Source organism: Stenella coeruleoalba (genome assembly GCF_951394435.1).
Source record: "Stenella coeruleoalba genome assembly, chromosome: 19".
NCBI lineage: Eukaryota > Metazoa > Chordata > Mammalia > Artiodactyla > Delphinidae > Stenella > Stenella coeruleoalba.
In genome coordinates, this window is record NC_137165.1 from 32,422,893 (window position 1) to 32,434,175 (window position 11,283).

General features: G+C 38.6%; 1 protein-coding gene across 4 annotated transcripts in view; it reads left to right on the forward strand.

Moving 5' to 3' along the window:
• Window positions 1-11,283, forward strand: part of RPS6KB1 (ribosomal protein S6 kinase B1) — a 52,055-nt gene that overhangs the window by 20,038 nt on the left and 20,734 nt on the right. For all 4 annotated transcript variants that reach the window (XM_079905399.1, XM_079905396.1, XM_079905397.1 and 1 more), the window contains 8 exons: window positions 1,557-1,614; window positions 3,069-3,169; window positions 5,550-5,640; window positions 5,824-5,914; window positions 6,429-6,536; window positions 6,838-6,900; window positions 7,092-7,169; window positions 10,456-10,563. In XM_079905399.1, the coding sequence (XP_079761525.1) occupies window positions 1,557-1,614; window positions 3,069-3,169; window positions 5,550-5,640; window positions 5,824-5,914; window positions 6,429-6,536; window positions 6,838-6,900; window positions 7,092-7,169; window positions 10,456-10,563 (698 nt within the window). The remainder of the gene's footprint in view (window positions 1-1,556; window positions 1,615-3,068; window positions 3,170-5,549; window positions 5,641-5,823; window positions 5,915-6,428; window positions 6,537-6,837; window positions 6,901-7,091; window positions 7,170-10,455; window positions 10,564-11,283) is intronic.

Consider the following 11,283-nt stretch of genomic DNA (forward strand, 5'->3'; position numbering starts at 1 on the left):
AGCATTTCAAGATCACAGGGATCTATTTCCAGCAAACACACTTGAGTTTTCTGAAAAACAGATTTCACAAGAGCCTGTAACATAGAACAGAAAGTTGCAGAATTTAGTCACTTTTTTGTGACGGTTGTTTTTTTCTTGTACCTTTATTTTAACATAGTTTCAGATTTCCGCAAAAAAGTTCTAAGAACAGGACAAAGAATTCCCAAGTACTCTTCACCTAGATTCCCCAAGTGTTATCATTTTACCACATTGTTTTGTTTCATCATTCTCTTTCTCTCCCTCTCTGTATATGTACGTGTGTGTATATAGATGTGTATATACACACACATATGTGTATATATGTTCATAATTTTTTTCCTGAACTCTTTAAGGGAGTGTCACAGACATGATTTCCCTTTACCCCTAAATACTTCAATGTATATTTTTCTGAAATTAAAGACAGTATCTTACATAACTGTACTAAAATTATCAAAATAGGAAATTAACATTAATACAATAATCTCTCTCAGTTTCCTTTAATCTGGAACAGTTCCTCAGTCTTTCTTTGTCTTTCATGACCTTGACATTTTTGAAAAGTACAGTTTAGTTACTTTGTAGAATGTATCAGTTTGGGCTTATATGGTGTTTCCTCAGGATTAGATTCAGGTTATGCATTTTGGGGAGGACCATCGAAGTGACATTGTATCCTTCTCTGTGTATCAGAGCAAGAGGTACATGATATTTGTATCTTTGTTCCATTACTGTTGACGTTAACTTTGATCATATGTATAAGGTGATGTCTGCCAGTTTTTTTTTCCTGGTGAAATTTTCCTTTTGTAATTAGTAAGTATCTTGAGGAGATACTTTGAAATTATTTAAATATCTCATCTTTCATCAAACTTTCACATACAGTTTTAGCATCCATTGATTCTTGCCTGAAACAATTAACTATGATGATTGCCAAGTGATTTTTCTTACTCCATCATGGCTTCTTCATTTATTATTTGGCATTCTGCTGTAACGAAGAGCTTTCCATTTATCTATTCACTGATTTACATCATTGTGGACTCATGGATCCTAAGATTTTTCAGTAGGATATCACACTTTATTCATTGTTTATTTTGATATTCAAACAGTGCCATACTATTTACAAGGACATTGCCAAATTCATGCAGTTTAAGAGTTCTAAAAATGTGGAATATGGGCATTCACTAATTTGCAAGGATGGTTTAATTACATACTAACATTTTTCTAAATGCCAGTAAAATGTTAGAGAAGCTTTAATCAAGATTTTTTTTTTAACCGCAGGTCTGGAATCTGTAAATATTTTGAAGTTTATAGATGTAAAACCTAGAATTCCAAAACTTGTATATTTCACATAAGAATAAGAACACTGCTAAAAATGGAATACTGAGGACTTAGTTTTAAACCTGTAATGTGTAGGATCTGTTTTTTATTTTTAAAGGGTTGATGTCTTTTAATTATGGCTGAAAGGAAAGCACAAACCCTCTCATTAGAATGGATTGTTGGAAAAAAAAGATTGCTTTGTTTCTAATGTCTTTTTCTTTTCTTTACAGGAGGAGAATTATTTATGCAGTTAGAAAGAGAAGGAATATTTATGGAAGACACAGCCTGGTAAGTGAAATTTTTGTGGTTGTATGGATTCAGGTAATAATTCATATAATTAAAAGCAAAGTCCTGTTCCCACTGTGGGCAGCCAGATGATTCAGTAAATTGTTCTGGAGCCAGTTGGTCACTCAGGACTCTAAGAGGGAGAAGCAGCTTTGGGACTTGGCAGCCATTGGAGGTCACATCATTCCTTTGCCCCCAGGCTTTGGGTGGAACGTTCTTCACACCAGTTCCTAACAGAACCATTCTCACTGGGGCTTTCTTTCCTTGAATTGGTAAGCTGCCTGCCTTGGCCCTGGGTGAATGTGGTTTTCCAGTAAAACTTTATGTGTGGAGCAATGGAAAGTATCAGAAATCATCTCCTCTTTTTTTGTAGACTTTCCAGTTCCCAAGGTGCAGTCTTAGGGAGGTGATAAGCCTGCACATATCATCTGTGGATTGATTCAATGGCCAGGATGGGATCTACCCTCATATTTCTTAAGATGGCATCTGCTTCAAATTAAAAATATACACACCCTTTTGTGAGATGACAGTATTGGGTAACAATAAATCAGTTTATCCTACACATTAATTGAATAGAAAACACTTAAATGTTTTTTTCTACCTTAATTACCAAACTGCATTCCATTGTTTAATTTCAGGCCTTTTCTAACACAGAAGCTGCATTTAAGAGCCTTAGGGATGAAGTGCCCTTTTTGGAGGAGGCTCTCTGAGCCATGTTGGAGGCTGTGTTTGTGGTCCTGCTGGCTGTGAAACTGCCTCAGTCCTCTAGGACACACCCTCTCCATCCTGGAGTAATCTGCAGGATTGCAACATTGTTATGCAGCCAGTATTGCAGTGCCTTGTGCTTTTCGAATCCAGACAGGGTTGACTCAGCCCTTTATTCTTTTGAGGTAGATAAATTTGAGTGTCACACAGTTTATAGTTGTGGGCTGGCTGGCAAGAGGGAGGGCAGATACTGTGGGCGTGAGCTGTATATAAATATGCAGCTGTATTAAGTAAGGGATGCGTGGGCTTCTAAGGGTCAGGTTATAAGGTATTTTTGAAACTAAGACTTGATCTCTGAGAATAACAAAGTTCCTATTTCCTATGGGATTTAAAAATTGGGGGTGGGTGGGAGAAATTTGCTTTGATCTGAATGACTATTGGCCTAGTTCCTACATAGACAGAACAAAACACGACCAGTGACAGTTTGGCATATTCTGGACTTCTTTGCAATTTTAGCAATATGTTCTAATGATGAAATAAAACATTTTATAGTTTCACTAAACGAGTGAAACGTAAATGTCTCCATGCCTTTTGGCAGCATCCTATGCCATCTCTTTTCCCCATACCCACCCCCACTCCCACTAATTTGGTCTTTGGTGCATGTCTATTTCTTTCAAGGAATTTTGCTCCATACATAAACTGCTTTGAGTAGATTACTCTTTTTAATTTTATTAAATCACTTTTGTTTCCAGCTTTTACTTGGCAGAAATCTCCATGGCTTTGGGGCATTTACATCAAAAGGGGATCATCTACAGAGACCTGAAGCCGGAGAATATCATGCTTAATCACCAAGGTGGAGATATACTGTAAACAATTCTATAGTAAATAATCATCTTAAAATCTTCCCACACAGGTCGTGGTCATTTTCAAAGCCCCATATTTATGCGTCAGTTATTATACATTGCTCCCTCAGAACTTATAGCATCATGATACTTGTACTTATGATTGATGAGATTAAAGAGAATTGAGGATAACTGGCCACAACTACCTTTTCTAGTTTAATCCTTACTCTTTATAGCTTGTCATTCTTTTGTAATCCTTACATAAAGTGTGGTGAGCCAGAAGCCAGTCCAAATACTAATTTTGGTTGGTTCCTTAAATTGGAAAGTGAATCTTAACTTTATAAATTGAGTTTTCTTTACTGATGAAATGCATAAGTATTAGAAGCAATATTTTTATGGTAAATTTTATTAATGTGATAAAAAAGGAAAAGATTAGAATTGGACCAAAATATTTGATATAACTTTGGAGGTAAAATATTTAGTAGGCATCAGTTTATTCTTGCTGTCTGCAACAACAGACATAAAAATCAGACAGACTAATATTCTGTGCAGCTATAGCTACAGCAAAGTGAGCCTTGATCATTACTGCATGCTGCTACAGACAGTTCAACTTATGTGAGAGTAATCTGGGCTGGCTAGACTTGGCAATTCACTCACATCCCAAAGGAGCAACCAACCAACTCGGGTATCTGGGGGCTGGTGGCAGCTGCTGATCCTTAGATGTCTATCGAATGATGCAAGAGGTAGTTAATGGTTTTAAATTCTTGTACAGAAAATGGTTTATGGACAACTGATGCCAGAATAAATGTTTCAGATAGTGGGGGGTTTCTTGCTTTCCTTTCTTTTCCCCTCCCTTTTTTTTTTTTTGGAGAAGTGTACTTAACCACATACATTACAGGTATCTATGTATCTCTCTCTCCCAGTTCTGCCCCCACTGCCACAAATGATTCTGATTGTGAATTCTAAGGCAAGGGATAGAATTGGGAAGTGACTAGTTAATTTCTTTGATGCATAACCTGAGTGTATCAGGTGGCTCTGTGAAAATAAAGGTCATATTTCTTCTTCTGTGTCAGAGTAAAATACATACCTACATTTGAGTTAATAGTCCATTGCCTTTTCTTTTCTCAAAATAAACTTGGAACAGTAGGGTCCCTGGGGTTGCTGAACCACTGGATAGCTAATGACAGTTCATTAAAGCTAAACATGAACTGAGATGTTCTTTGTGTAAGGTGATGAGTTTTTTTGTTTTGTTTTGTTTTTTCTTTTTTTTTTTCTTTTTTTACACGGGCCTCTCACTGTTGTGGCCTCTTGCGTTGCGGAGCACAAGCTCCGGACGCGCAGGCTCAGCGGCCATGGCTCACAGGCCCAGCCGCTCCGCGGCATGTGGGATCTTCCCAGACTGGGACACGAACCCGTGTCTCCTGCATCGGCAGGTGGACTCTCAACCACTGCGCCACCAGGGAAGCCCCAAGGTGATGAGTTTTTCATTTTCTGGATCAAAGATGATGGTTCCATGCCATACAGCAATTTCATTTCTTTTTCCAAACTGCATTGGCAGAATAAGCTAACTTGTTATAGTGACTAAGTCTGTTTTAAGAACTGTCAGGTCACAGTTCATGGTGATAAAAGCTATATGTTTGAAGTACAGTGTCACACCTTTGTTTAACACGCAGAAGATCTTTTTTATGGTCTGTGTACGTAATCCAGACTTCATCAAGTTTTCCCAGGACTTACTTGCTCAGGATGGTAAAGGATTCTTGGTATAGGTAAAGCTAGAGCCTTAGACAAGCTGTTTTTCACCTTTTTCTCATCTTTCTTTTACCTTTACTAGATAGATTATATCATTGGCAAAGATAATTTTTTTTAGTTTGGCTGCTTTGGGTGTTTGTTGCTGCGCACGGTCTTTCTCTAGTTGCAGCAAGCGGGGGCTACCCTTCGTTGCGGTGCGCGGGCTTCTCATTGCGGTGGCTTCTATTGTTGCGGAGCATGGGCTCTAGGCACATGGGCTTCAGTAGTTGTGGCATGCGGGCTCAGTAGTTGTGGCTCGTGGGCTCTAGAGCACAGGCTCAGTAGTTGTGGTGCACGGGCTTAGTTGCTCCGCAGCATGTGGGATCTTCCCGGACCAGGGCTTGAACCCATGTCTCCTGCATTGGCAGGTGGATTCTTAACCACTGGCCACCAGGGAAGTCCCGGCAAAGATAATTTTGCCCTACCCTTAAAGAGTTATTTAGCATCCCATTTATGGATGGAACCTTGCTAGTTCTTGATGTCTCAAAAAATAAATTTAAGGCAGAAAAAGTAAAATGGAAGGATAGGTTATTGTCTTGTATGATACATTCAAATATTGCACATAGAATTCTCAGAATAACCATCTATAATCTTTCATTGTAGGTCATGTGAAACTAACAGATTTTGGACTATGCAAAGAATCTATTCATGATGGAACAGTCACACACACATTTTGTGGAACAATAGAATACATGTGAGCTGCATGTTCAAAGAAATATTACTGGTTTGGGGATAATAGCTAACTTTTACCTGGTTTAAATAATAGTGTGCTAAATTTTCTGTAGCAACACTTGGTTCTGTATATTGTTTTAAAAATTTTAATTCAGATGATAGGCAAATAGTGAATGTTTTAGGCATATTATTTTTCTCCTCGTAGGGCCCCTGAAATCTTGATGAGAAGTGGCCACAATCGTGCTGTGGATTGGTGGAGTCTGGGAGCATTAATGTATGACATGCTGACTGGAGCAGTAGGTGCACAGTTAAAAGTTGCATGTGTTATGGTCTGTGCTGAGTAGTTATTAAGTCATTACAGCAAGAGATCTTTCCTGTGCTTTTTGAAAATGTTACCAATTAAGTTATTTTAAAAAATCTAACACTACTGATGCTTCATTAGTAGTATTATGGGCCTCTGTACTTTTATAAATATTTTCATTTAGATGATCTATGTCATGGCCTGTGGTCCTGTGAAACAGAGGTAAAACAGATACTGCCCTTATTTTAGAAATGGAGAAAGTGAAGCATAAAATCAAATGGCTCACCCATTATCACACCAAGTTAATGGTGGCAACCCAGTTGCTTCCAGGACGTTGCTATTTTCTCTGTGCCATTGCTCAAAAACTACAGGTCTTTAGCAGGCATCCCATATCACAACATACATTTCTGATCTCTATGCGTAACTGACTAATTCAGGAAATGAATAATTCTGTTATTTAAAATTTGATTTTTTCTATGCTGATTTTTCTCACTCTCTTCTACTCTTAGCCCCCGTTCACTGGGGAGAATAGAAAGAAAACAATTGACAAAATCCTCAAATGTAAACTCAATTTGCCTCCCTACCTCACACAAGAAGCCAGAGATCTGCTTAAAAAGGTAGGGTTCTAAAATAGGCACTCAAACCATAAGCTTCAACTACTAGGATTTAAATAGATAGAACTGAATATACATTTTGACTACAGAATCATACACAGGTGTTGACAAAAAAGCCTACAGTTTTTGCAGGCAACGGACAAATTTGTTTGTTTAAAGGTTTTCTTTTTACTCCCAAACGATATTTAGAAGTAATTAATAAATCATACATTTGCAAGGCAAAATAGACATGCAAATTCTATAAAGAAAAATAATCAATTTGACTAGGTAAGGTTCATCAGTGTGTTTCTTTTCCTCCCTAAAGCTGCTGAAAAGAAATGCTGCTTCTCGTCTTGGAGCTGGTCCTGGGGACGCTGGAGAAGTTCAAGTAGGGATTGGCATGTTTGGTGGTTTGTGGGGAAGATAATGCTATTTTATGTATTTGTGAAGGTTATATGTAGTTGCTTATAAGTATAGCTTATTTTGTGATCGGTAACTTCAAATGGGCTGATTAGTCAGTCCAGTGAAGTCTGTTCCTCTTAACCTTTCTTCCTGCTCTTTTGTTTTGTTCTTCCCCAGGCTCATCCATTCTTCAGACATATTAACTGGGAAGAACTGCTGGCTCGGAAGGTAGAGCCCCCCTTTAAACCTCTGTTGGTATGTATTCATGAAAGCATATAATCTGAGGGACCTGGTACTTTTTTACAATAAGAAAATATCAGACCATTCAGAAACATTTTATATTTATTAATAGTTCAAAAACTTTGGTCTATCCTCTCTTCAGAATCTTTATTCTGTGCAGTTTTTTTTTTTTTAATTAATTTATTTGGTTGCACCGGGTCTTAGTTGCAGGAGGCGGGCTCCTTAGTTGCAGCAGGCATCTCCTTAGTTGTGGCATGCGAACTCTTAGTGGGGGCATTCATGTGGGATCTAGTTCCCTGACCAGGGATCAAACCCAGGTCCCCTGCATTGGGAGTGCAGAGTCCTACCCACTGTGCCACCAGGGAAGTCCCTCTGTGCAGTCTTTTCAGGAACTACTGCCAGCAGCAATTGATGGCTATATTAACTAGTTTAAAGTTGGTTGCCTAAGATGATTAAATATCTCAAGTACTTAGGACTTTTGTGTTTATTTGCTTTGTTTTGTTTTGCTTAACCCAACCCTATTTTGAATTTGCTTTTCTATAACAAAGTATCACAAACTAGGTGGCTTAAATAGAAATTTATTATGTCACAGTTCTAGAGGCTAGAAGTTCGGGATCAAGGTGTTGGCAGGGTTGGTTACTTCTGAAGGCTGTGAGAGACTGTTTCATGCCTTTCCCCTAGCTTTTGGTGGTTTGCTGGCAATCTTTGGCATTCCTTGGCTTGTAGGAACATCATCCTATCTCTGCCTTCATGTTCATGTGGCATTCTCCTTGTGTGTAGATCTGTGTCCACATTTTCCCTTTTTTGTAAGGACACCAGTCATATTGGGTTAGGATCCCTCCCTACTCCAGTATGACCTTATCTTAACTAATTACATCTGTAATGGCCTTCATTCCAAATAAGGTCACATTCTGAGGTACTGGGGGTTAGAACTTCATTATATGACTGTTGGAGGGACATACTTCAAACCATAACAATATGCTTATGAGTAAATGAGTTAGCGTATTAGTTCTTGTCTTTTTCCCATCTCAAAATTTGAGAAAAGATAGTTTCTTTTTCTATTTCTTGAGATGACGGTGGAGGAGAAGGAATAGGATAATGATGATGATTATTTGGTCCTGGAGCACAAGGTGACTTGCTTTAAAATTTCAACATATATAACTGTAAGGATAATTAACCCTCATATACCAACTATCCAGCTTCAGAAATTATTAAGTCATCTTGTTTAAACGTAAACATAACCACCGTGCTATCATCACAACTAAAAAGCTGACAGTTTCCCCAATTGTTTCTTTGTTTTTCCTGTTGGTTTGTTTCAGTAAGGATTCAGTCAAGACCTATATAGTTCGGTTACTATGTCTCTTAGGTCTCTCCATCTATAGATATCCTCTCTCAATTCCTCCTTTGAGGACTTACTGAAGAAACTGGACTGTTTGTCCTGTAGGGGTCCTCACATTGATTTTGCTGATTTTAACCCCATGTTGTCCTCAGCCATGTTCATCTGTTCCTTGTATTTCTGGAAACTGGTAGTTTAGGTTTAGTTTAGATCTGATTCAGATTAAACTTTTGGTACTATATATTTTGATCAGAAGATATAATATGTACTTACATTTTTTAAAAAAATGTTAGCAGGGGCTTCCCTGGTGGCGCAGTGGTTGACAGTCCGCCTGCCGATGCAGGGGACACGGGTTCGTGCCCCGGTCCAGGAAGATCCCACATGCTGCGGAGCAGCTGGGCCCGTGAGCCATGGCCGCTGAGCCTGTGCGTCCGGAGCCTGTGCTCCGCAACGGGAGAGGCCACAACAGTGAGAAGCCCACGTACCGCAAAAAAAAAAAAAAAAAAGTTAGTGGTCGTTGATTATTGCCTATATCAGTGGTTCTCAGCCAGGGTTGATTTGGCAATGTCAGAGACAAGTTGTCACAACTTAGGGAGGAGTGCCACTGCTACTTAGGGGATAGAGGCCAGAAATGCTGCTAAACATCCTATAATGCCCAGGACAACATCCTACAACAAGAATGATCAGGCCCAAAATGTCAGTAGAGCCAAGGTTGAGAATCTATAGCCTAGTTCCAAGATTTCATTAGGGGTTTGCAAAATTGTCTTACTCTAATACTGTTATTCATTCTTTATTAGGTGGGATTGTTCTGTGAAAAGATACTCTTGTATCAGTTGTTTGGTTTCCTTATACAGGAAAGGCAGGATAAATGTTTCTTTCCCAGTTTGCAAAATAATGAATTAGTTCCCTAACTTCCAAAATTGGCCAATGAATTGTGATTTTTTTTAGTATAATTATGAACTCATGCTGTTTAACATATTTGTGTTTCAATTCATTGCAGTTATATTTATTGATGTTCAGTTTTTCCCATCTTTAGACACTGGGTGCTTCTTTGTGTAGGTTCTTGAGTTGTTTTTTTTGGGCCGCGCAGCATGTGGGATCTTAGTTCCCCAACTGGGGATGGAACCTGTGCCCCCTGCAGTGGAAGCGTGGAGTCTTAACTGGACTGCCAGGGAAGTCCCGGTTGCTGGGTTCTTTTGACACAACCACATGGTCTGATGTTGTAACAGAGAGAAGAAATTAAAGAAACAGATCTGGTGGTTAGATCTGGGTGATAATATTCCTCCACAAGAAAATATACTCATGCAGAGTAGAATATTACTTTTGCTCCTTGAGAAATTTAAAGGAATGAAATAAGGTATGGGAAGAAACGTCAACTAGAGCATATTATGTGCTTTGTGTTTAAACTCTGCTTCAAGTTTATTACAAATTTGCCAACTGTGCAAATTGTCTCTAAAAAGGGATTTCGCCAGTGGGCTAGCCACACTGAAGCTTTGTGAGAAGGGAAGATATTCAGGTTTTTTTTTTTTTTTTTTTTGCGGTACGCGGGCCTCTCACTGTTGTGGCCTCTCCTGCTGCGGAGCACAGGCTCCGGACGCGCAGGCTCAGCGGCCACGGCTCACGGGCCCAGCTGCTCCGCGGCACACGGGATCCTCCCGGACCGGGGCACGAACCCACGCCCCCTGCATCGGCAGGCGGACTGTCAACCACTGTGCCACCAGGGAAGCCCCCAGATTTTTAATAGGAATGATAACTGTGTACTAAAGATATAGTTTGACCTTTGATACTTTTCACCTGTATTTATTTTTCAATCTGTGCCTGCTAAGGCTATTTTGCGACTTTATTACAGTTAAACCCTGAGAAAAGAGATCTATCTAGAGCCTTCTCTAATGTATGTAATGCATTTGATTGATATGTATAATGTAGTCTGTTCACCATTTTCTAATCATTTTGTTTTTTATAAAGCAATCTGAAGAGGATGTGAGTCAGTTTGATTCAAAGTTTACACGTCAGACACCTGTTGACAGCCCAGATGACTCAACTCTCAGTGAAAGTGCCAACCAGGTCTTTCTGGTGAGTTAAAGAATTTCTGATGTACCCATGGGAAATTTAAGTATGAGGATGGGCCCTTTTCAGTAGGAAACACCCTTTTTAATAAGAAAATTTCAGTTTGCTTGCTTTATAGTTTATGTAGATAACCTGAGGTGCTTTTTTTTAAAAGTTATCCCCTTATAACTTGTTGATAAGTTAGAAAATTCATTTTCATAATCCAGCATTCCATTTTAGCAATTAGAGTCAGAGTATATGATTCCTTTTTTTGAATCGCCCACTGACTTAAAATGTTTGGCTCAGCATCTTAACTGAAACCCCCACAGTCATAGCAGTAGGAGAAGAAGAGCTCATAGTAACTATTTTATTCCTGAAACAGCTAAAGATTTTTGTCTGTAGGGGATTTTTAACCTGTTGATTGTGAATATTTGACATTAAAATATATTGGTTCATATGTGATTGTAAGCAGATTAATCCTAAGGAGGAGGTATCTGTATTGATTTATACCTTGTCTCCTCAGATAGAAAAACAAAATTTTAGATTTTGATTAACAGAAATGATAGGTTTATATCTGATGACCATCATTGCATATTATTTGCCTAGTGCTTATTTTATTACTATAATTACATGTCATGTGAATATCTACCCAATTTTATATCATTTGTTTCCTTTGTCATTATCCTTTGTCATTTCCTTTTGGATTATCCCTAAGGAGAATAGAATATGGGGAAAGTAATCATTTGG